Raw genomic sequence first — 27310 nt, 5'->3', positions numbered from 1 at the left:
GTTAAATGCCACGTAACAACTTGCACAGATAACTGGATATACTCAAGAAACTACTTTATTCTGATATGTAAATTAGAGATACTCTAAAAATATACCAATTTTCAAAACTACAATCATGTTATTAGAATATACACTCATCAATTTTTGTAATTGTAATTTTTTACAATAATATATTTATGTTTATTTATATAATAGTTTATTAATTAATAACAAATTAATTAATCTTATTCTACTATATTTTGAAAATAGTGGAATAATTTTGGAATATAAAAATTCAAAAATTATATAATTCATAATTTATTCCATAATATATATTCACTATGTTCCAAAATAAATGTATAATGAATAATATACTTAAAAACAATTAAATTATCAACATATATATACAAAACGTTACACGAAGTTCTACCGAGATTTTGATAACCTATTTTACTCACGAAAATAATAGAAAAAGTATCACGTATAAACATCTAACATAAAATGCTTTGTTTACGAGTTACAGCTAGTGAAAGATTTCTCTCGTATTTTTCTCTCAGATGCTTCAGTGAAATGAATGTTGTAGTGAAATTTTTAGGGTGTTCATTAAGGAGTAGAATTAATGATTTATTATGGTTTTTGACCTGAAAAATCGAATAAAATAGGTCCCAGAACAGTATTTTCAGTAGTTTTTTTGAAAAATCTGGGGTGTAAACCAATAAATTACGGTAAAAACCCTAGTTTTTATGTTTGATGAACAATAACTTTTAAGTGGATAATAAAACACATAAAACTTTTAAAAAATACTTGTAGAATATTTAATTCTAAACAAAATGGTTTAAGATAGTTGAATAAAAAAAAGAAAAATTAAGAAAAATTCGAACTTTATTTAGAAATAGTACATTACTACGTTTGTCAGAAAAGTACTTATTTAATGTAAATAAAAACCAAATTCTCTTTGGTGATGTGAAAATTTGTAAAAACACAATTTACTGTTTAAAATTTATGTTAAAAAATATTTAAAAAACTGGAAATTACACAACAGCTGTAAAAAAAAAATAATAATAAAGATTACTCAGATAATACTTTTTTTATTAATGACAAAAACACAATAAATTATTTGAAAAGTTATTATTTCAAAGTTGTAAATAAACAACAGCTGATCAACAATGCGCAATATTGTACTAGTGTTTAAGTCATTTTGTAAGGTACATTAAGTATAAGGGTACTGTGAATTGTGCAGTCGTAAGCGAAGGTTTTCTGTGAATTTTATGTAGTTTGAACGGGATCGCTTTAGCATTGATGTAACGCCGTACTTATTTACATCATAGGAATACTCTGATATGGTATTCATTATGGGTGAGTGTAATGTTAATGCTAAGCTGCTACAGTAAAATACGAAATACGTTTTCCGAATCGCAGGATTCCTGATTCCAAATGCACGATTTCTCGCAATCTTCGGAAAACAGCTTCACTACCTAGTAGTATTCGTACCAGCTACGAACGATATGTCCAACAGAGGCTGTTATTGATGAAATTATTATCGATGCAGTTCATCGCAGACCAGGGGTCAGTACACGAAGTTCTTCTAAGCGGATCGGAGTTTCACGATCGATAGTTTGGAGGACACTTAAACAAAACACGTTTTATCCTAATTGTAAAGAGCCAGTTCAATACTACACCCAGGAGACGGTCCACTTCGCTTGGAATTCTGCAACTGGTAGAGTACAAATCGACAACTCTATAAGTATGTTTTGTTTACCGACGAGGCAAATTTCACTCGATATGGCGTCAAAAACTTGCGCGATGAGCATACATGGGCAGAAGTAAACCCTCATGAAACGGTGGAAGGCAATTTTCAACACTGATTTAGCGTCAATGTATGGTGCAGACGTCTTCACAATGAGCTGTTTGGACCGTTCATATTACCTGGCCGCTTAAATGTTGAGGTCTACTTGGATTTTCTTCAAGAAGAATTGTCGTAACTACTTGAAGATGTATCTTTAGCGCTGAGGGGTATACTTCCAGCACGATGGCGCGCCTTCCCCCTTCTCTTGTGCCGTTTCCTCTCATTTAAATCATCTTTTCCCTGAGAAATGGATCGATCGTGGAGGTCCACATTCCTGGCCACCAAGATCCTCTGATCTAACATCTTTAGACTTTTGCGTCTGGGGATGGATGAAAACACTTTATAAAAAACAAGAATACATTCTCGTGAGGAATTAATTGTCCCCATCATGGATACGGCTGAGCAACTTAAGAACGACCATGAAGAACTAAAAACAGCAACAGAGGCGTGCAAAGAAATGTGGTGAAAATGACGGGCTCGTTTTTAAATATTTATTATCAACTGGTATATACCGGGTGATCCATTTAAATTGAGACACATTAAAGCGACACATTTTAGGAAAAAATGTTCCAATTAAAATGTTTCCATTTCAAGGGGGAAATACATTCACAAGTATATTCTCATTGAAAAAGTCAAATAAAGGTAATTTCAAGGTCAACTTAATTTTTTTTAAATGGGAACCTATATTTTTTATTACAGAATCTAATTCTTTGCGAAAACAAAATTTCATTTCAGATTTTTTTTTTCATAAAATTGATAGATTTTATTTACACATTTTCAAAAATGCTGTAGGTCTATAAACTGGAGCTTTTAGTTTCATTAGATCTGGCCCAGCTGTTGAATTACACCCATCTGATGTTAAATTTTAAATTAAAAAAAATTAAATGTTAAATATAAACAATCAATAAAAGAATTAACCTAAATAAAATCCATTTATGTTGTAATATATATTTTTTAATCAAATAGTACAAACCAGTATGGTACACAGCCTATATGTATTGCACGCTTTGGTCAGTTAAGTTATGTCGACTCTATGAAAATATTTGATGTAATGAATTACTGATATTTTAATTTTTTTTTTTTTTAATGCTCTTTAATTAAAATAATTACAAAAACTTACTATACATAAATTACAGCAACAAATGTTCGAAGTGGTGTCCTATTTCTATGCATTTTCGATATGTTTAAAAAACGACACGTGAAATTTAATAGAATTTTTCACATGATATCTCTACAGACATTTGTCAAACGCTCTTTCATGTTTTCAAGCGTAGTTGGTACTTCTAGGTAAACCTTTTCTTTAAAGTAATCTCATAAAAAAAAGTCTACTGGAATAATGTCGAGAGAACGAGCAGGCTAAAGAACTGGATCTGCTCGACCAATCCAACATAATTTCCAATAAATAAAAACTAAATCATTTAATATTTATTAATAGTTAATGAAATAAAAACACCAATTTATAAGCCTACAGTATTTTTTAAAATGAATAATTAAAAAAACTATCAATCTTAGAAAAAATCGTCTGAAGTAAAATTTTATTTATTTTTGCAAAGAATTCGATCCTGTAATAAATAGGTTCCTGTTTAAAATAATTAAGTTGACATTGAAATGACCTTTATTTGACTTTATCAAGGATAATATACATTGTGAACGTATTTCCCCCTTGCAATGCAAAGACTTTAATACGAAAACTTTTTTCCTAAGATGAGTAGTTTTTGAGATATAGATGTCTCAATTTAAATGGACCACTCGTATAATGCACTTTGATCTGTGTACTGTTTCTAAATAAAATTTGGATTTTTCTAACTTTTCTTTGTTTTATCTAACTTATATTAAATAATTTTGTTCAAAATTAAATTCTCTACAAGCATTGTTTAAAAATTTTATGTGTTTATTATCTATTTAACAAAGTTATTGTACATCAAACATCAAACAAAAAATCTGATGTGAACAGCACATGACTTCCTTGTACCCCTATTAAATTACATGTACACATTTTTAAAAGTACATAAAATTTTGTCACTAATAATTAATGATTTTTTCAATTTTTTTTTTTATTGATTTATTGAATTATTATTTAGTGCAAAACGTTTTTAGAATCGCAGGTTAATAATTATTAATAAATAAATATTAATCAATATCAATATTTCAATTATTTATTTTAATATTTCAATTAAAAAAATAAAGTTAAAAAAAGGAAATGTTGAATTTGATTTGAATGATGTGCCTTCCCTTTGTAAGACGAAATACTTCATTAACTAAAACTTTATTTGGCAATAACTCTGTAACCAATGAAAATAAGTACCATATATGATATATCGTTGAAAAGCTCTCAATGAGGGCGTATAATTGCAGTTAAGAAGAAGTCCAAAATCCAAATTTTTGGAATTTTGGGCTTTTTTGGACATTTTTGGTCAAGTTGATTACAATCAAAAGGGAAAGTGCACAACTAGATGTTACAACAATTCGAAATCAAAAATTTCAACATCCTACGCCTAATCGTTTTTGAGTTGTGCGAGATATATACGTACGTACATGACGTCTGTATTTGCGCACAGAGAAACCTCGAAACTAATCAAAATGGATTCAGGGATGATCAAAATGGATATTTCCGTTGAAATCTGAACACCAAAATTTTTTTCGATAGCAATACTTCTTACCTCATACAAGGAAGTAAAAAATCAGGGTTTTGTAACCCAATTTATTGGTTTTCACCCCAGATTTCTCAAAAACTAATGCAATTACGGTTCTGGGACTTACTTTATTTGATTTTTCAGGTCAAAAACTATAACCATTCATTAATTCTGCTCCATAATTAACTCCTACAAATTTCACAACAACCTCATTTCACCAGTGTAGCTGAAATCCAAGGGAAATCTCTCACTAGCTGCAACTCACAAATTTTTGAAGCATTTTAGGACATATGTTTTATATGTACAGACTTCCATTATTTCCATAAATAGAATAGGTTATGAAAGTCAAGGGGAACTTGGTGATACACTCTGTATATATATATATATGTATGTATGTACATGATCCACTGATATTAGGATTCACACATTGCTTACATTTGTCTGTATAATCAACAATTAGATTTTTGAAATAAATGTCAAATTAGGCTTTTAATCATATAGTAAAAGTACAATAAAAAGTGAAATATTTTCATTATGAAGTTGGCAAGTTTTCATACATCTTAAGATATCCATGACTGAAAAAAATTAAGATTGTAAAAGTTGATCGCTAATCAACGGATATGAAACCTTTTTACACTTTTGTAGAAACTAGTTTCACATACAAACAGAAGTGCAGTTAATTTTTATCTTATATGAATGTCTGTATTAATACTATAGAATTTAGTACTTTAAATAAACAAAAAATTTAGTTATTTTTGTTTATACTTTGGTTTTTGGGGTTCAATCAATGACCCTATTTAAATGAGGTACTGTATCTGAACACTAGCTTCTGAACTATAAGCCGGCTAATAGCTGACTGTAAAAAAATAGTCTGCCATGAAGTTTGAGTAAATCAGTAATGAAATTAAAATACAGCAATAGTAACTCAAGACTTTCCTATATCATCTGAAAAGTTAAGGAAACTAGAAAAGTAAAATTAAATTCTACGGTTTAATTTTATTTCTATTATTATAACATCAGAAATATTTTTATGCAGTTTTAATGAGGAAGATGAATTGGATTAAATTATAGATGAAAATGAAAGACATTGGTCAAGAACTAAATCTGATCTAGAAACCTACATTCTAAATATACAACTGATCAATATAATCATAATGTATCAAAAATTGCCACTACCAATAAATTTCATCTGTAAGGTAGGAGAACAAAAGTATGATTAGAGTATCATTTTGAATTCAAAATTTTAAAAATATATGAAATATATTTTCATATAAAATTACACGGTTATAAATATATTACACACAAAATGAACAAGCACTCAGTAGCAAATAGAAGGCATTATAATTTAACAACAAACAACAGATTTTAAAATAATTGCAAAAATATCAGTGAAGACAATTTTTTTTCAAACAGGATCACTAGTTTCGCTAAACAATCTTTTATTATGTCACTGAAGAACTGTAACATTACTGTTCTTTAAATGGAAATATTAGTATGTTATACTAATATAGGATTCACATGTATTAATCTAGTTTATCACATAATTTGAATTTCTTACTTTCCTCTAGTCTTTTATATTAAATAAAAGACCATGAAATAGATCATATAATCTAAAATCTACAGTTCATCCTTTTACAGAATGAAAACATTTGTGAACACTTTTTCACATATGAACATGAACTATTTATATATATTTGTGCAGACTGAAATATACATAATTACAAATCATTCTATTCTACCTAAATAACATTATTTTTACAACTCTTGTATTCAGTGGATGATAAATAGAACACCTTTAGACAAAGACACCACAGAATTAAATATAAAATAGAAAAATCTTTTTTTCAGTCTTTGAAATTTAAACTGTTTGTTATCAAGATAAAACCTTCAGAAAATGCATTATTCTATCCTATTCATGTTATTTACATATTTTAATACAATTAAGATGCTCAAAAATTCTAGAAATTTATTTTTATAAAATTTTTTAAAATGGTACTAATAATTTACAAATGAACGATGTATAAAATCTACATATAAGTGCTCTTGATAGTATTATTAGACAAAACAAAAGAAGAATTGCAATATATATATTTAAATTAAGGGATTTACAACATTTTTATAAATGGCTTTAACACAACATTGTCTTTAATTTTATTTATTTATATACAAACTTCCTATACTGAGTTTTTGATTTTTGTAATAAATAAGCCTTATGCTTTTTTGTAGACAAAAAATCATTTTATCAGTTCTATTTTGTAGTATATCTACTTTTACTTTTATATTTTTCCTTAGGTTATTTCATTAAATATCTCAATTTTCTTTAGTTCTACAAAGTAAAAAGTGAAAAGTGTTTTTAGTGATTTAAAGTCAATGATTTTGCAATAAAAGGAATAAAAATTTGTTAATTTTCAAGATAATTTGAGAAATTAAGAATAAATTTAAACAAAAGTTATTCATAATAGTAAAATAATATACAACCATCACTTAATATGTAACTAAAACAATAAAATGAAAACTATAGAGAGAATTATTAAAATTAAAAGTGGATTTGGAAAAAAATAGGTCAAATAACCTAACTAAAATTACAAACGGACTTAATTCCCGTTATCTCATACCCTATTCTTTTAGCAGAGGAATTTAATAAACTCTTATCTGGAATTACAAAGAATAATACTGATCCATTTCAAACAAAGCTTTGAAAGGTTTTTATTTTTTTATTAAAGTTAAAGTTATATTTTACAAGATGTTAAAGTAATATTTTGAATATAAAAGGTAAACATATAGTGAATTTTGGAAGTTCCTGACAGTATTTTAAAAGAAGTTATGAATATGTTATGTTATGTTTATGAAGTTATGAATGAAGTTATAAGTTGTAAATTGTACCTCTCACAAATTTAATTAATGACTATTTCAACAATGAATTATTTTCTAGTGCCTTAAAATTTCCATTGTAATGATTTTAATTTATAAAAGATCTGAATATAATTTACAAAATTACTGTCCAGCTTCATTTCTGTCCTTGTTTTTAAATTAATTTTTAATTTTGAAAAAATAAATAAAGTAGACAAAATTAAGTTAAATAAAGTAAATTTTTAGCAATTTTTTTAAAAGCAGATTGTATTAAAAAACCTTCAGAAAGGTTTCAGGAAAAATTTGTCTTTTAATACTCCCATTTCTCCATTTTTAGAAAATATTTTAACAAGAGTGGAAAACAAAAAGGCCCCTTTTCAGTTTTCTGTAACTTCTGTAAAGCATTTTAATTAGTCTGCATGTCTACTGGTGAAAAAACTAAGTTAATAGTATCAAATGAGTGTCTTCAATATTGCTAAAATTTCTACCTCACCAAATGTAAACAGAAAATTTCAACTTCTGTTAAGAATACACAAGTAAAATACAGATTCTCATTTCAAGGTGTAGGACACAGAAAGTGACAGGAAAATTTCTTGAGTCCCTTACTCTTCGTACTATTTATTAATGATTTACATCATAATCTCAAATTATTCTCTGTTATCCATGTAACAGATGACACGCAGTAATCCATCTGCATTCTAAAAATAGTTATTTAAAAGAACTAAAAAATTTTAGCAGTTAGAAGTTCATAAAATGATTTACTGGATGAATCTCCTGACCCCATAGAGGAAGACACCATCCACGTGATGGTTTCAGTCACTATGCCACCGTAACCATTTATGAAATATGGAAAAAATCATTGCATCTTGCTGCTCTGTTAGACATAACCCATAGCTAATCACGTGGATGAAATTGTCATTAATGATAACAAGAGTATTTCTGTAGCCCACATTATTGTTGGTAAAAGTGATGAGTGGTAAGTGATAAGTGGGGAAGTTGGTGCTAAGTGTGAACAATAAACAATGTTTTCAACAGTTAATAAATAATTATCATGTCTATATATAATCTCCCATCTAGAGTAAAATATTTTCTCATGGAGCTACCTCAAAAATGTGAATCAGTTTTCAACATATAAAAGTGGGCTGCTAGATTACTGCGTGGAACTTATAAATGTGAATTATTTAGACTGATATGTAACAAATTAAATATTTCAAACTTATCAGTGTTTATGTTTATGAATGAGTAACCTTTGCTAAAAACTTGTTCATAAAAAATAACAATATCCACCTTTACCAAACTAAATAATAGAACACAACATAATACTTAGGCTTATGAGAAAAGCCTTTATTATGTTTCTTGTCATTTTTAATAAATACAAACATGTAATCTTCTCACCAGTTGTTTTAAATAAAATTAAGAAATTTTCTAAATTAAAACAGGGGAAATGTGTTTATGTTGTTTTCATGTGGGAAGTAACTTGTCTACACATTTTTCATCATTTTACCTCTGTTTGTTTTTTGACTCATCATTTAGCAATGGGCAAAAGAAAATGTGTGTTTAACATTAACTTGCAACATGAGTACAAATTTTTGAAATTGTCTAATGACAGTTACAATGAACGTGTTTATTGCACACTATGTACTGGAGAATTTTCTGTTGCACATAAAGGAAAGGGACCACGTGAAAACAGCTAAACATAGGAGTGCTATTAATGCTACTGCTTCAATAAACATTAAGAGACCATTTTAAAGGCAAAAATGAGAATAACAATAACAGTGACGCAGAATGTGCTGCTAAAGAAGCTACATTTTTATACCACACTGCTAGATACGAACTCAGTTTCAAAACATCACATTGCACATCTAACCTGGTTAAAAAGTTATATGATCCAAAATGTTCATCTGCTAGAACCAGAACCGAGGCAATTATTATTAACGGTATTTCACATTTATATTTGACAATGTGTTGCGTTCTTTGGAAAATATTAATTACGTAACAGTAACAATGGATAGCTCAAACAGAAATGAAATAAAACTTGTTCTGATTGTTGTAAGATATTTGAGTCTGGAGGAGGGAATTCACTTTAAACTTTGATGAAGTGTTAAGTGAAAAGATACCGAGTCAAATTTTGACTCAATATCTTTTGCAGTGTGTGAAAAAATACAAACATGAAGAAAAGTTGGTTTGTTATACTGCTGACAACACTAATAGTAATTTTGGTGGTGTGATGGTGTGAAGAGAACGGGGAATGAAAATGTGTTCAGAAAAGTTCAAAGTGATTTAGATAAATTATCCTATTTTAGGAACTGATTGTTCAGCCCACATTGTATATAATTCAGTACAAACATCAGGTGATTGTCTACCCCTGGACATAGAAGTTATTATAAAAATTTATAATTATCTTCATATATATGAATAACAAAAAAATTAAGAGTAAGAGTAACAAAACTTAAAGAGTTCTGTGAATTTGTGGAAACAAATTACAAAAAAGCATTATTTCATAGTAGCACAAGGTTCCTTAGTTTGTTACCTGCAGTAGAAAGAACTCTTTCCATTTTTGATGGCCTAAAATCATACTCTTATCTTGTGACAAAAGCCCAAAATTACTATTTGATTTTTTGAAAATCTAGAACGTGAACAGTTTTTGAAATTTTTATATGAGACTCTAGAGTTATTTAATAATGTAGTTCTGAAATAGGAAGCTAGTTCTATTACAGCAACAGAAGACATATTCTGAATTATTTGTCAACTTCAGGTAAGAAAAACCCACAAATTTATACCATCTTCTGCCAAAGAATTGGTATGCACTCTAAAATAAAATAATAATGTTCAGGGATAAAAATTCTTCTCAAGCATTGACAACTTTTATAATTCTAGTATCCAGTACTTTATGAGTGGTGGAGAACCAGTTTTGATAAAGTTAGTAAGTTTCAGTGGATACATTTATAAACTGAAATTGCCCGGTCTGATTTAAAAAGAGTGTACAAGTTGTTAATGAAATTATAATAGATTCCATAAATACTGATGACCCAGTTGATGAATGAATGTACATTGCTGAACCAGATAATTCAAAACCAAAGGATAGGTTGTGGTTCAAGTTCTGAAAAAGTACCAGATATTATTGAAAAGAAGTGGAAAGCAATTTCAAGGTGTTTCAAGACTGATATTTCATGTAGCAATATTTCTAAAATGGTTGAGTTTACGATGTCTTTGCCTGGGACATCTGCTCCAGTTGAGAAAATTTTCTTAATTATGGGGAACATTTGGGCAGAAAGGATAAACATCCTTTTTTGGGCAGAAAGATACTTTCAGTATCTACTGTTAAACATCTGCTAAATTTTAAAATTAATTCAGAACTTTCTTGTGGTGAATTTTATGATATAATTAAAACAAACAAACTAACCATTTGTGAAAAAAGTCATGTCTAGTGCAAAATACAACTGAACAAATAAAGTTTAATGTTTCAGTATACTGTTAAGACTTATAAGTAATTTTAAAAATATGTCCTGGGTTGGACCCTAAATATATAGTAAGCCTATTAATAAAACAAGGTACATGTGATCATCATTTAATTGTTGTTATGTTCACAAGTACGGTACTTAAAATTCTGTCATCATGACTGAATTATCTAAAATTAAGTATAAGTGATAAAATTTTAAATGGTCAGACACATGAATTGTAACTTTTATAAATACTATTGTGAAAAGTAAAAGACAAAAGCATTTGATGCATTCAAACAAAATGAGTCAAAAATATGTATAAACAAAGGGTTGCTATAGCGCTAGTGACATTTTTAATCCCAACATTTTCAAAGGAATAAAAGAAGAAATAAAAATCCTTAACTTTCCATGATAGAGATCAAAGCAAATCAAAATCATTTTATTAAATAAATGTCAATATTAAAACAAATATTGCTTGGCTTTACATATTGCCAAAGCTATTATGGTATGTAAAGAAATGTTTTCTTAGGTGAGACTGGAGTCATGGATTTCAAAATATGAGCTTTTAACCATATTGATGTAAACTAATTTTTTAGACTTAATGATTGGTAATGTGAAGAAATGTTGTAACTCCTTTCAATTAATTCTATAGTAAGGATACAAACGTTTGAACAAAACAGCAATAATGCTCATAGTTTAGAAAATATTTACGGTGTTAAAAAAAATTATAGTAAAATAAGTTATGTGATTTTCATTTCTATAAATAAATATGAGAATAAATTTCAAATTTTACATAATTTGGTAAACATGACTGTTGAACATGACAGTTGGTGGACTTGGACTGTGTTTTTTTAAATTCATACCCAGACACTTATTTCAATAAAGGCATTTTAATAGCAGTTAAAAGATCGTTACAGGAAAAATTTAATTATTAATGAATTTTTTGACTTCAACTGAAGTAAGCAAATTGAAAATGTTTAATGGTTTAAAATATACTTAAACAGAAAATAAAATAAAAAAATAAAAACTAGTTAATTTTGATAACTAATGGATGAGAAATATTACTATTTACATCTGCTATGAATATGGATAAAATATCCAGAAAAGTCAAAAAAGTTTGAATGGTTTTCTCTAATGTATCGACTGGCAATGAACAGCAGACTAAAATCTGTTTTTCAATTTTTTTGTAGACATAAGATTAATTAATATTTTTTTATGTTCGTTGTGTTTGTTTATATTTTAACATGGTAGCGTGGATGAGGTTTTAACCATCGAGTGCTCCCTAACTTCTGGTCAAACAGAGATTGTTTAATTACGATCTTGACCTCTACTGATGGTTGTCAATATGGAACAATGACCTTTGCAGCCATTACGTGACTACCTAAAGGTCCATTCAGAGGCAATGTCATTCCTATTTTAAAACATTGTTATTCCAACTATCCTGCGGGTGCTTGCTATTCATGATTATATTGACTGTTTGTTATTTAATACTAATGTTTTTTTCTTGGCAAGCAATAAAGAATATTCTTATTCCAAACACTTAGTGTAATGGTAGCCATTACATTGTACTTTCAACTTACATTGAAAGTACATCCTTTCAATGTTAGTCAGTATACCTATAAAATATTTAATATGGATTTTATTGCTCAGCAAACTTCAAACAGTTAGAAATTCAAATATTCTGTTCTGAGGCACTTGACACTTTTTATTCGTCTAATGTTCATTATTAAATAATCTGTCCTTAGAAATAGTTGAACTTAACTAAAATACAAATTTATGTTTTCCAGCTATTGAGGAAAATGGATAAATATTAGCATTATTTTTCAATCAATCACTCCTCTGACAATTGAACTTTTTAAAATAATTTGAGAGCAAGCTATCAGAAAGATAGTCAAACTCATCAGAAAAACTGAGTAACATGTGTTACTCATCATGTGTTTAGCATTAATTCCATTAAAGATTTTATAAATACATAAGAAATTATTTTTCATACATTAACATCTTTTAATCATTAGGATTCACTGATAATAATTTTTCCAGTAGAATAACGTATGAGACTGAGAAAATTCACAGTTTTTGTTTTCCTTCTACTTAACAGATTAGAGATTAAACTTTATTTTTGTAATCTATTTTTCCCTTTTACAGATTTAATTTCTAAAAATCATCAATTAGTAGTTACTATCTACCAAAGATAGACAAATAACCAAGATATACAACCTGTTTCCTAGCTGTTGAGAGAATTGGAATATATAATATAAATGATTAAACCTGTTGAATCCCTACTTTTATTTGGTAGAGGTTCAATTTTCTATGACAAATGAAAAAGGATGAGAAATCATCCTTTGATGTTGATTAGTTGATATTAGCAGATATGATTGGCAGATATTTGTTGGAACCTCAGAGGAATTCCTTCTTCAAGATTTCACTATATTAGGATCACAAATTCAAGAGTTACAGAAATGATTGAAAGAATAACATTAAAACTTTATCATTGTAGCATTCACGAACGAAAAATTTTGTCTTCGTAGAATTCTACAAAACAAGTTTGTTTAATGTATACATTTTATGAACCACAACATAGAAAAACATACTATATTAAAACTTATCCTTTTTTGCGTTTTAAAATTACAGTAAATTATGAATTAAAATACCTATTTTTTGCCTTTTTTTGAGGTAGAGCAATATCAATTCTCCACAATTTTGTTAATATAATATTTAAAAAAAAAATGACTGATCAATTATCTTTAAAAAAATAATTATATAATGCAGTCTAACTACAATTTGAAAATTGTGTGATGACTGGTACCAATACAGCAGCCATTTACAAACAAAAATTGCTTCTTTGGCTTTCAGTAAAGGAAGGAAATATTTTTTTGAACTGAATTTTGTATTTTAACAACTCTATTCTGATAAGTTAATAATTTCAATTTACAATGGAAGGAAAAAAGGATTTTGAATGAAAGATAAAGTTATATTATAATGGGAGGTAACCTAACATATTTGTTGGCAAAGAGTACAATTGCTTCAAGAAAGTGTGGAACTCAGTACATGCATTGTAATAAATAAGATGTCTGTGTATACCTTTGCAATAAGAAACAATAACATGAGGTGAGCAAAGTATTCTTCTGTAACAGATAGCTAAGATTACAAGCACTTTAATGGAAATTCCTCTTTCTTTAAATCTGTTTTTCACTCTGGTATTTGTTAAACTTATGAAATAATGTTATGATCCAGATTAGTATTGTTAAAACATACATTTTTATGTAAAAAAAAATTACATTTCTACTGAGACCCAAAATAGCATTGTTTTTAATAAGGCCACCATATTAAAATCAACTATAGGAAAAATTGCAAACAATAGTTCAGTAACTTAGTTCTTAAATATAATCCTTTTTTTATGTAATTTGTGAACAAATTTATAGACAACAAAATGGCACTACTGAGAAAAACTGGTAATTACTCATGTTTAATTCATTCCAACAGGTTCTCTTCAAATTAACTGGAAATCCAGATTTCAGACACAGTAAAAACCAGATTTATTACAGTATAAACATCAATTCCTTTCTAAAAGTGCTAGAGAATCTAGGAAATAAGTAGTAAGAGATAATATAGGAAATAAGATTCAGTAAAGAGAAATCCTGTTATTCATACACATAGTAGAGAGGAGGTAATAATTTTATATATTAATGATTGTTAATATATACAAATGGCTAATGAATGAAGGGATCGAGTTACTACCAGTTTAAGAAGTTCCTCCCTTAAAATGCCAACTCTCTTCTAAGAGGGCAGATAAGTGGTGATGGGTACAGGGCATGCAAATGCCCTCAAAAGTGGAGGAATATTTTCAGAAATGAATGGTATTAAAATACAGACAGCAACAAGCTTCTTCTATTTAACGTTTGAGATTTAAAATAGTTTCTCATTTGGATGTCTGGGAGAAGAACAAAAAAGTTAAAGATGACTGGATAACTGGGTGAGTCCAGATCAAAGTATTAGGCAAGATGCTACCTCTCACCAACTCTGTTCAACATTTAGATTGAAGATATGATAAGGCATATATTAGAAGAAAAATAAAAATAAATAGGAGGTCAGAAAATAAGTTGCAAAAGGTTTATTGTTGACATAGTTATTCTTTTTCCAATAATCACCTTTCAGATAATACTTCAGAGGATGAATGAGAATGATATGTATGAGTGTAAATGAAATGAAGTCTTGTACAGTCTCGGTTCGACTATTCCTGAGATGTGTGGTTAATTGAAACCCAACCACCAAAGAACACCGGTATCCACGATCTAGTATTCAGATCCGTAAAAACAACTGAAGTTCCAGCGTTCAACTTGAACGCTGGAACTGTTGACTTCCAAATTAGCTGATTTGGGAAGACGCGTTCACCACTACACCAACCTGGTGGGTTAAAGACCATAGTCACACAGAGATAAAGGCTATGGTTGAAAATGAATGCTTTCTTTGCATAGGTAATATGTCCATTTAGTTTAAATTTTCTCAGATTTGACATTAATTTTTTTCTAAATCTTAACTACATACTGCTACAGACAAAAATACATCCTTGATTTAAACTGCTTTTTGTTAACCACTGCATAAACATGATATAGTTAATATCCAACATTATTCAGTGAAATGTAAGATGAAAACAGAGATGTGGAAATTTCACAATGTGTTATGAATATGTAAGATGAGATTATAAAATTCATGAAATTGTTGTTCGATCAGTAGATAAATAAGCACTGACCTGAAGAACATCCATAGCTAGTATAATCTGTTATAGAACTTATTTCTGTCACCAATGACTATGATCATTTCTAGAAATAAAGGTGAAAACGTTAAAAATGTTTCATTGGTATATCCAATACAGTTAAAGACTTTCAGAATTTACTCTTAAAAATGAATATCACATTTTTAATTCTTTAGAAATTAAAACTATTTTTACTGTTACATTATAGGCAGACAATAAATTAAGGAGGTTAGTTAGGAAAGGGATTTAGAAAGAAAATTTGCAAAATTACTGCCTTTAAAAATAAATCTTTTATTGAAACTGGACACAGAATATAACACAGGAATCTTATGAAATTATGATTTAAAAAAAAAAACATTGAGGTTTATACAATAACAGATTTACATAAATTCCACAAGAAATATTAGAAAGGAATTAAATATGAATTATTAGTGAATTAGAAATACACAAGGAATATGTAAAAATATAAATGAAAACTATGCATCTGTGCAAAATGTGGTCTATACAGTGAAAATAGAGTTGGTAATATATTACAAGAAAACACCAGGAATTGCTCTCAGTACCAACGTATATGTGTTAGGAGTAATAAGATTCGACAAATCTCATCAAGTTTCATATGCATAATTTAAAGTAGAGTATATAGATAGAGTGAAACAATGAAAATAAAGAACTGATCTGAAAAATGTAGGCTGAATTTTTCCAATTATGTAATTTACATTTATTAATTTTACTTAATGAAAATCATTATAATAAAAAGTTAGTCCAATTTTTAAAATTGACAGAATTTCATGGGAAATATTCTATTATAATTAAAATCAATGATTTATTTCCTGATGTCTTCACTAGTAGGGAACTAGAATAATAATTATATAAATTTATTATTTATAATTAATTTAAGTAAGTTAGAATATCAAAGAACAATTTTTGCATTGAATATATTTGGTATAATGTAATTTGTAACTAGTGCATCAGTTTCTGAAATATATCATAACAATTAGTAAATTATCGAAACAGTAAAATGTTTATACTTGTAATAGGTGTTTTGTAGAAAAACATTTTCTCATCATTTCATCATTGGTATACTGAAATCATAAATAGTAATGAAAATTCTTATCTACATAACTAGAATTTCAATTTCTTTTTCAAATATATTTTAATTACTTTTTATGGGATTTTTTTAAGGCCAAGAGAGTTTTATCAAACGAAATTTTATAAACGGATTCCTTTCCTCTGATCATTTATTTTGAACGAATGCTCGAATAGTATTATTAGTTTCATTGTAAACATCATGATCATTCTCATCATTACCCATCTGATCTACTTCTTGCGCTTAAAAGATAAATCAATAATAAGTATATTTTCAGGTAATATGAGTTGTCAAAACTTTCTGCCCCTTAGTATAGTGAATAGTAATATGCTGAATTAATTCAGCATTTCATCTGGAGGTTCTGTGTTTGAATCTCGGTCAGGCAAGGCATTTTTCACACACTACAAAACATATCATTCATCTCATTCTCTGAAGCAATACCTAAACGGTGGTCCCAGAGGTTTAAACGAAAAAAAATTAAAGGTACTAGTGTATAATGAACATCATTAATTTTAGAGAAAACAACCTTGCTCAACTATTGTCACTAGTACCTCGGATGTTTTATAAGTACTACAGCTGCATGAAAGACTAGGACAGGTAGTGTAAATGAAAAAATTATTCAATTCCTGGTGAAAAACAATGATTTATTTCCTTATGTCTTCACTAGTAGGGAACTAGAATAATAATTATATAAATTTATTATTTATAATTAATTTAAGTAAGTTAGAATATCAAAGAACAATTTTTGCATTGAATATATTTGGTATAATGTAATTTGTAACTAGTGCATCAGTTTCTGAAATATATCATAACAATTAGTAAATTATCGAAACAGTAAAATGTAATTTATTATATATAACGTAAGATCCTCTACTTGAAAATGCATGTATTGTTCACATACAGTAAATAATATTTGAATGGTTTTTAAGGTTGTTTTATCAAATTATCAGGATGTTTCATAAAGGATACAATTCACTTTTAAATAATTTACAGGTACAACATAACACAAATTCCAAAATTATTCCAATTTATTTTTCTTTAATTTTGCAACAGATGATATAAGTAACTTCCTCAAATTTTGGCTCAGATTTTTACCCATCCATGACATACGTAGTCACTTTTGATATTCTTTGCTGACATCTCACATTTAATATTAGTTATCAGATTCTCTTCTGTATGAGAACTGTTCAGCAAATTTTTAAATATCTCTAAAGGAAAAAACTTTGAAGGTATTATAAGCAGAATGACAAGTAGTGCCATCTTACTAAAACCAACATTCTCATATCCTTTTCTCTACAATCAAATAAACTGTTGGATTAAGTCGCGACAAATGTCACACCTACAAAAACTTGTGAAGTTCTTGTGAAATAATATGTCAATAATATATCTGTAAGATGCAAAGTAGTTCTGTATGCTCCCAAACATAAATACAGTTGCCTGTAGACATGCACATTTAATCTATAAGGCGTCGAAGAGAGAATAATTCAAATATTTGAAAAAAAATTACTCACATACATCAGAAATTAGAAGTACTTCTTTCATTCTAATAAATTTGACGTACAAAAAAACTGCTAAAATTATACTGATCACCTCTAAATCATTTAAATCTGAGTATACAGCTTTCAAATATCTTCATGTAAATCTTATTTGACTATATGAATTTTCTTATACTGCCACAACCAATGACTTAAGAATAAATTGAATCTTTACTGAACCTGTGATCTACACCCTATGTACACAACAACCTTAGTAACATAAAATTGACTTTCACCCTTATCAGCTTCTAAAATATGACCTTTAGAATAGTAATTCGAAGTTGTAATAGCCCATTCAGGAAATCAATGTCAAGCAAAATAAAGGAATCACTGTTGAAAATGTCAAAAAAATCCCTCTCTAAAGATCGAGTTGAATTACTTCTTTTTTGTCGTTCTTGAATCAGATCCCAAAACTGCTCAACTTTTAGATTACAGATCTATGTCATCCAGAAATAGAAACTGAAGAGACATGATAAAAATACTAATAGTGAAACTCATTCATGTCAATATATACAAAGGCCTACTGTACTCTTAGTTCTAATTAAAATCATTGTTAGATGCAATATGATTCAACAGCATGCAATAAGACCATGATAAACAACATTAACACATCTTTTACGCATGTACATAAAAATCTCACAATAAATAAAGCAAAATTCCTTGTTCATTTGGTTCAGGTTCAAAATTCTTAAAATTACGTTATTCTATAAACTTTACTTCTGGATTATACAAAAGGGATAATAAATGCAAAAAATCTGATGTGGACACCACATGACTTTCTTTTACACCTATTGCATCACATATATACATTTTTTGCTGCACTTCATTAAACTTATTTTATTTGAAAGTGAGATATGATGGTCCTATTTTTTAATAAAGTGGACAGTAAAACAATTGCTGAAATATTAGTTTTTATTAACATCAAATATTTACACAATTATTATTTCAATAATCTTACATGAAATGTTGGATAGAACAAACATCCCTTATTACTAGATCAGTATTATTCGTATCTTCATAAGTTGCTGATTAACAAAAATTTTAGATTTCTAGTGAGTCATATAAATAAAAGTTAATAATAATTAAACTATTCCATTTAGTGAACTCCTATACACCGGTTACAAATGTTAATTTCGATCTAACAGTGTAAAATTTCCTGTTTTTATTATTGGATTATTTGTTTAATAATCAGAAATGAAAAACAATCAATCATGCAGGTAAAAGAAAGAAAACATCAAGAAATAAATTTCAAAATAACGACAAGAAGGTGAATATGAAGAGGAAGAAAATGATAAAACCAAAGAAAGAATAAAAACAATAACAGAAGATGATAAAACCAAAGAAAGAATAAAAACATTAATAGAAGATGATAAATATAAAGAGGAAGAAAACGTTAAGACCAAGGAAAGAATAAAAAAAGATTAAGAGAGGATGATGAATATAAAGAGACAGAAAATTTGAAAACCAGATGTGTACACAAATTAAGATCAGAAGAATTATATCAAATCAAAAAGCGATTAAATGATTGGCAACAAAAAACAAATAAATGAAATGATGATTAACTACAACTTATGGAAAATGTTGTTTGACAATATCAGAGGATTAATGAACTAAAAGATATGAATTTTTTTTTGAAATTTATTAATGATCAGGCATGTATGCCAAAGTGTGTATGTTGTTCTTGTGAGGGTCTATTTTTCAGTCACTGTAGTTAACTTTAATGTCGATAAAATTAAACAGAAATTAAACTTTACAATTAAAAAATAATATGATTCTAAATTATAATTTTCAATTAATATTAAATAATCAGATGTTTCACCAAATCTGTTACATATACACATAAGTAACAGTTCCTAATTACATGTACACATTTTTAAAAGTACATAAAATTTTATTTCACTAATAACTTCTGATTTTCTTTCATATTTTTTTTTTTTATTATTATTGAATTATTAGTTATTGTAAATTTTTTTTTTACAATCAGAAGTTAATAATTACTATTAATAAATCAATATATTGAATAAAAAAAAGGAGATGAAGTCTGATTCGAACCGATGTGCCTTCCCTTATAAGATCCAAATATTTAATTTATTTAAGTTTTATTTGGCTATAACTCTGGAACCAATGAAAGCAAGAAGCAAATTTTTGTTTTGGATTTTGGGTTTTTTTGGACACTTTTTGTTCAGTCGATTGCAATCAAAATGAGAGGTGCGCAGTTAGATGTCACAAGTCCTAAATCCAACATTTGAGCATACTACGGCTAATCGAATTTGAGTTGTGCAAGACCCATACGTACGTAAGTACGTACAGACGTAATGACGAAACTAGTTGAAATGGATATCTCCATTGAAATCTGAAAACCGAAAATTTTTGCAATCACAATACTTCCTTTAGTTCGTACAAGGAAGAAAAAAGAATAAATAAGAATGCAATATATGCCCACGTGAGGAGCAGGTAACTTTGGTAATTAATTCTTAATATAAGGTATCTTTTTTTTAATATTAATTAAAAACAACTTTTCTATCAAATTTCCATTGATTAATTTTCTTTCAAGTACTCTTACATTTATTAAATCATTCATTTATTTATTTTGACTTAAAACTGATATCATATATTTATGCTTAATATTATTTTAAATAGTCATAACTTTTGTTAACAATATAATAATATTAATTTTAGAGGAGGTTTTTGAGCATTTTTTAGTACCACAATTGGTGGTTTCGAGCATTGTTGGGTTTTCGGCTTGGAGAAACTGTAAACACTATCCATCAGTTTGTTTTATTTGAATCGTAACATACCCGGTGTAAATCACGCAGAAGAAACAAACTGCTTAATACCGATTTCATTAAAACGAACCAGTTCTTCAATAATTACAGGGGCATACTAAAAATATGTATCATTCAAACACATAACCCTTATCTTGGGTTAAGAAATAAAATTACAAAATCATAAAATAACGAACACCACTTTATTTAATTTTGTCATGCATCTAAAATGTCTGAAACTGTGTTGTTTTGAAAAAAATGTTAGTAGAAAATAAAATTAAAAATAAATAAACGTTAAGAGGTAATGAAGCAAAATAAATTTTTAACGTACAATTTTTCGAGTAATGAAGATGAATTATTTAATTTTTGTTGAGCCTTGATTAAAAACAATTTTATTTCATAACTAGTAACTAATAAGAAGTTAACATTTCACTCCATAATTCAGAATAATAAACTAACTGAATATGATCTATGACTAAAATCATAGATCATATTATCCTGCAATCAAAAACGCTTACGTTAGTGTCCGATATTGGTTACTAAATCCAAAAATCAGAAAAACAAAACTTTGAGGAATATCAGAAAACACAGTGTATAATGTTGGTAAATGTCGAGTATGGATATCTAAAATGAAATTATAAATGCATGAATTTTGTAAAATACCGACAATCAAACGGCTTAACATTTGATATACTAATTAAGGTTAGATGTTATTATTCAGTGTTTTTTGAATATAAACTACAGTATACAATAACAACCACATAAACGAATATATAACCTGTTGACTTGCTAAATAAACCAAATTTATGAACCCGGGATTTTCAAATTAGATGTATACATTCCCACACGAATTAAACAAAATAATCATTCCAACATAATAATTGCCTTACTGGTTATATATTTTTTTGCTTCAATCGACATTAGTTTGCAGTTTGGCAGATCAAAAACTCTCTCAAACTATAACGTTGAACATTCATATTTCATTAAACGTAGAATCATTCAATCAGAACCGGTAAAAGTAAAAAAAAAAAAAAAAAAAAAAAAAAACTGAAAAATGTTCACTTTTGTTTTTATACTAAAAAACAAAAGTGAACATTTTTCTATTCAGGTGCATTTAGCATCTGAAAACCAATTTATACATTTTTTTAATATTCTACCTTGAAAGGTCTGAAAAAGTAAAAAATTTCTAACAATAATTTCAAATTTTCCTTACTTCCGACTATACTAAGCGAGATATTCAATCGATTTGGGCTTCTCTATATATAAATAAAAATTAATTTTGGCTTTTTTAAGTTTTAATATTTTAAGGGGTAAAAAAACAAACTTTTTTCATATTTTTGTTATTTTATGCTACCGTTATTAAATCAATCTTTATGAGATTTGGTAACATTATGATAATAATCTATTTTTGTAATTCTGATCATGTATTTCGCGAGTGAATCCGCGACGGGAAATCTAAAAACTAATTACCTGTAGTGGGTCCTGTATTAATATCAAAGTGTTGTTCTGAAGAAATTATAATACACTGATATTTTTTATAAGTTGAACAGACTTGAATGTTTATTTATCATTATTATTCTCAGAAGCATGAATTTAATGAACAGAGAGGAGTCCAGGGACATAGCCATTTAGTTAAACGAGAAGGTTGAGCTAAGCGAGCTCTAAACATTCCCAAACCGCGACGGGAAACGCAAGTAACTAACTATACACCGCAGGCGAAGCCGCAACGGGGGTGCTAGTTATTGGTATGTAACTGCTTGTAAAAGCGATTTGACTTTTTTTTTAGGGTGGCTAAAAGAGTATTAAAACAAATAATTTTAATTTGTTTCTAATAAATAATTCACGATTAATAAGTTTCTAATAATTTGATGAATAAGAGAAACCTTTCAACTGAGTAATTTACGCAGTTACGGAATGTATATGATCGCTATTGCGTACGTTCAAGTTTCAGAATCTACATAAAAATTTTCATTTTGCCTTTTTTTATTTTCAACAAAATATGATTCTTCCCTTTATAGCCTTATTTTCAATTTCTGTCGTAAAATTTATTAATTAAAAAATTAATATGAAACAAATCATTTCGATATTAAAAACGGCTAAACGAACATCATTTATTCATATTAATGATGTTTTCTTTTTTTTTAAACGTCTACCACTGACAAATAATTGGATGAAACGAACTGATACTTAATGGCGGTCAAGTAAAGGATCCATATTTAAAAAATTTTAAATTGCACATTTTGCAAACTTTTTTTGTAGCAGTTCAATTCTAATAAACAGCGTATTTAAAAAAAGGCCGCAAAAATCATGTTTCCCAAGTTTTTCCTCAAGAATGTAAATGTCGCGTTTATTGTTGTTTGAATAAGTAAGAATAACGTAGAAGAAAACAAGATTTAGTTTGGTGCATATTACATTTTTTACAATGGTTTATATTTTGAGATTATTGTTATTAAAGTTCAAGTTTATTCGTTTATTTGCCAATATATATATATATATATATATATATATATTATATAAAATTTCCAGGAAACTCAAAGATTTTTAATCAGTACTCACTAAATCAGAACAGTAATTTTATCAATATAAATTTCTAAATTTGGCTTGATATTGTAGAGTGGATTTACGGCAGTGGTTTCCTGGTAGAGAACGCGTAAGAAATGTATTCTTCTGTTATACAAGAAGATAAACAAGTATTTAATATACAAGAGATAACTGATCGATAAACTTTAATTAAACAGAATTGAACAGTATTAAATTTACATCAAAAATTAACCACGTTGTTAAATATTTAGAGGCTAAAATATCGGAAATGAAATCAGTCAATCACAGAAACATTTAGCATTAAAATTGAAAGCAAACATTCAATACGTATTGTTTATTATTGCATTTGTAATTTCTTTATTTTATTTTTTTCTTAAAATCATAGTAACAGTTTTCAGTAGACAAAAAGTTAATTTCACACAATATCTAGCACAAGAAACGCTCATGCTCGCAAAGGCTTCAGGTAAGGTCGTGCAGGAATATCGATCTTAAAAATTATAAAATATGTATCCAGTTATCTTGGCTTACCTTCATCGATCTCATCTTCTTCCTGCAAAAAACAAAAGATAATACCATGATAAGAATAATTTTCACAGAAGTTAAACGAAGCAATAAAAATATGCATGCGGGTTCTTTTCTATCATCAAATACAACGTGATACGACAGAAATTTGCCTGATAAATCTCTGCCTGTTCCTTGACCAGAATCGACTTCATAGGGGATTATTTAAAAATTTCTCTCTAATCATACTCTCACCTTTAACTCCAATATAATTTATTAACTCTAATATAATTAATTGTTTTTATTGTTTCTTTTGTATGTAAAATTACACCTTATGTCTATTTATTGATTACTAATATATTTATTAAAATATTATTATTATATAATGACTATTAGTTATAACACTACTCTTGTATATTGATAAATGTAAAGGTGGCCGGAAAGTCACAGTACCCCCTAAAATTAGACTAAAACTTTATAATGAATTATAAATTAAAAATGCGACATAATAATGAATTATTTTATTTACTCACTTAATACATACTATTAATTTTAATAATCCATTGGGTATGTGTGTTCGCCCTCATGCTGCACGCACAATTCTATACGTCACCACGTTCTCTGTGACATGCGACGGAGCATTTCTGGTGTTACGTTATGGAAGGCGTCCCTCATAGCGTTACGCAATTCTTCATTTGTGGTGTAGCGACGTGCAGATCGTATGCCGTAATAGTTCCCCATAATGAATTGTCTGGTGTCATGAGATCAGGGCTTCGTGGTGGCCATGATAACGGAGCTAGAGTACCTCGGTCAATCCAACATCCTAGAAACTTTTCATTCAGTAACGCACGGACTGATAGAGAAAAATATGCAGGTGCTCCATCTTAGCTTAGAAGAATCTAATCACGAATCCTTCTCTATAAGCTGTGGTATTAATCGTGTCTCCAACATTTCTAAATAAGTTTTTGCATTCACTGGCCCGCCAAAAAAATAAGAACCAAACAAATGACAAGCTGTCAATTCAGCCCATATCATGACGTGCAGTGGATTTCTTTTCAACCATGTCGCGTAATAAGGATTTTCTTTCAACCAAAATAACACTTTTCTGGCACGCGAACGGCGATAGATTGCACATTCGTCGAGTAAAAAGCACCTTTCCACGGTGTACTGCAGTGAGGAGGTTTTCTAATAAAGCCCGGTAGGATGCAGCGCGACGTTCCAAGTCTGCATCTGACAGTTCACTGATGAACATCGGAGGAAATGTTCTAATTTTCAAGTCCTTTTTCATATGGTTTTGCATTATCGTTCACGGTATACGAAGTTCTGCTAACCGTTTAAAAGTTGATTTCACTGGGGGTTGTTCAATAGAAACTGCAACAGCAGCACGTGTTTCTAACCACGTTAACTTTCGTCCGCTACGCGGCCTATCTTTAACACTGCCTAATTCAAACGCACGATTTTCGCAATCCAACATTGTTGCTTTTCGTGGTGGCGACTTATTAAAGCGTTTCCGAAACATATCAATAATTCGCTTCATCGATTCGTATGTTGTCGTTCATCAACCCATACACTTGTCACTAACCGACCCTCGGTACTGTAACTACTCTGCCAGCCATGTTAGCACAACTGTCTTTTACTCAGAGTGTGTGACCTTGTAAAAAACTGTTGCCAACCAACCAACAACGAAAATACCGTATATTTGAAACACATATCCTAACTCACATTTTTCGTTCAGCTTTAGGGGTACGGTGACTTTCCCGCCACTCAACACAATATTGCATCTGTTTAAATTGGGAACTACACCATAAATTTTAATCTTTGATAAATCACCAACGTTCCGTTGATTACGAACGCTGACAGTAATTATCGTTAATGATTTTTGATTTTCGATTTTTGATTACTGACAAAATAAGCAAAGCTTATAAAGGAAATTTAATATACTCTCCCGCTGCAAAATCAAACACTAAATTTAAAAAAATATAATAGACTCCATGATCTGAAATCTGAATGTGAAGAGTTAATGCATAAAGTCTGCCAAAAAGTAGTGTCTAAGTAACCTGCTTTATCAAATTCCCTCTAACTGTACGCATATAAAAATGTCTACGTCTTGCCCTTGACTACTGAAACTCTGTCAATCAAGGTATTTTATCGTTGATCGATTTATTCTCCACATTAAAATTTATATTTTCGTTAAGTAATTAATTATCACTTCACGATAGTCAATCAGCGATTAATACAGTGATTTCCAAGTACTGAAATTATTTTTACCTATACTCATACACACGACTGCTACAACATCAATCACTGTGAGATTCAAATCAAATTTTAAGAATGAATCAGAGTTAACCAACAGATATACGTTAGAAACATATCATTTAGAAATGAAGATTAATATCTAGAAGATAAAGATGGAAATTAGTCTGGTCGGTATCATACACAGTACCTCCTGTACCCAAAAATAAGGAAATAGATAAAAGTAGAAGATAATTTTAGAGGAATTCTCATCCTTTTAATATCCTACGATCATTATATAAGCAAGAGGGCATTGTTTTACTTAAACACAAAGAATTATATAAAGCAATAGATAAAAATGAAACTTCTAAACAGAACCTTTTTTATTTTAGGTGGCTAAATATAATGAATAGACATTTCAACTTACTACGTAGCCACTGAACAGAAAACAGAAATGCCGGGTTTGCATTTTATAGGCAGCTCCTGCATTTGAATGTAAAAATTTACTGACTCTACCAATCCTGCATCCTCAGCGTAGACCTAGCAGCAACCGTTAAACACTCGCAAAAGCTAAGTCGATGAAGAACGGTTGAGGATAGGAAAAGCGAGTAAACGGTGAGAATAGGTGATCTACCGACGGAGGAAACAGAGTATCTTTTACAAAATAACTATCTAAGAGAATTCTTCTAAAACTACTTTATAAAATACCAGAATTAAAACAATTACCTAAAAAGAAATTAAAAAGCTTACGGTAAAATACGTCAGGGTCTGATTACAAGCGATAATATTTTTCGATTGTCATTTTTTTTATTTATTGCTTATCAACTGTTAATGCAACAAGTTTTTAAAACGTATTCGTAATTTACGGTCTACCAGACATTATTGAGTTTATTTCATGTTTCTCAATTTGTTAACTCTACCCAACTGTATTATCTGCTTTATAAATAAAAAGCTCATTATTGTATCATGTACGATAATAGTTTTACTATTTATTATTTACACTTTTATTATTTACACATTTCTGTAAAAATGGAAAATGTACATGCTTTTCTTAATAAGACAATATAAAGCTGTTAACTATATTATTAGTTCACCTAATAAATCTGCGCTTAAGTAATATTGTTAATTTAGACTACCAGACTAATCTA

The 27310-nt window shown here is 28.7% G+C and overlaps 1 protein-coding gene across 7 annotated transcripts in view; it reads right to left on the bottom strand.

Moving 5' to 3' along the window:
• The window catches only part of LOC142329471 (uncharacterized), a 302863-nt gene that overhangs the window by 27176 nt on the left and 248377 nt on the right, over positions 1-27310 (bottom strand). For 6 of the 7 annotated variants that reach the window (XM_075374158.1, XM_075374152.1, XM_075374144.1 and 3 more), the window contains one exon: positions 23958-23979. In XM_075374158.1, coding sequence (XP_075230273.1) covers positions 23958-23979 — 22 coding nt within the window. Of the gene's footprint in view, positions 1-20180; positions 20477-23957; positions 23980-27310 lie in introns of those variants that run through there. The other variant, XM_075374184.1, reaches the window with a different exon arrangement.

This window comes from Lycorma delicatula, chromosome 1 (genome assembly GCF_047948215.1).
Source record: "Lycorma delicatula isolate Av1 chromosome 1, ASM4794821v1, whole genome shotgun sequence".
NCBI lineage: Eukaryota > Metazoa > Arthropoda > Insecta > Hemiptera > Fulgoridae > Lycorma > Lycorma delicatula.
This window is presented reverse-complemented; position numbering and strand designations above follow the sequence as displayed.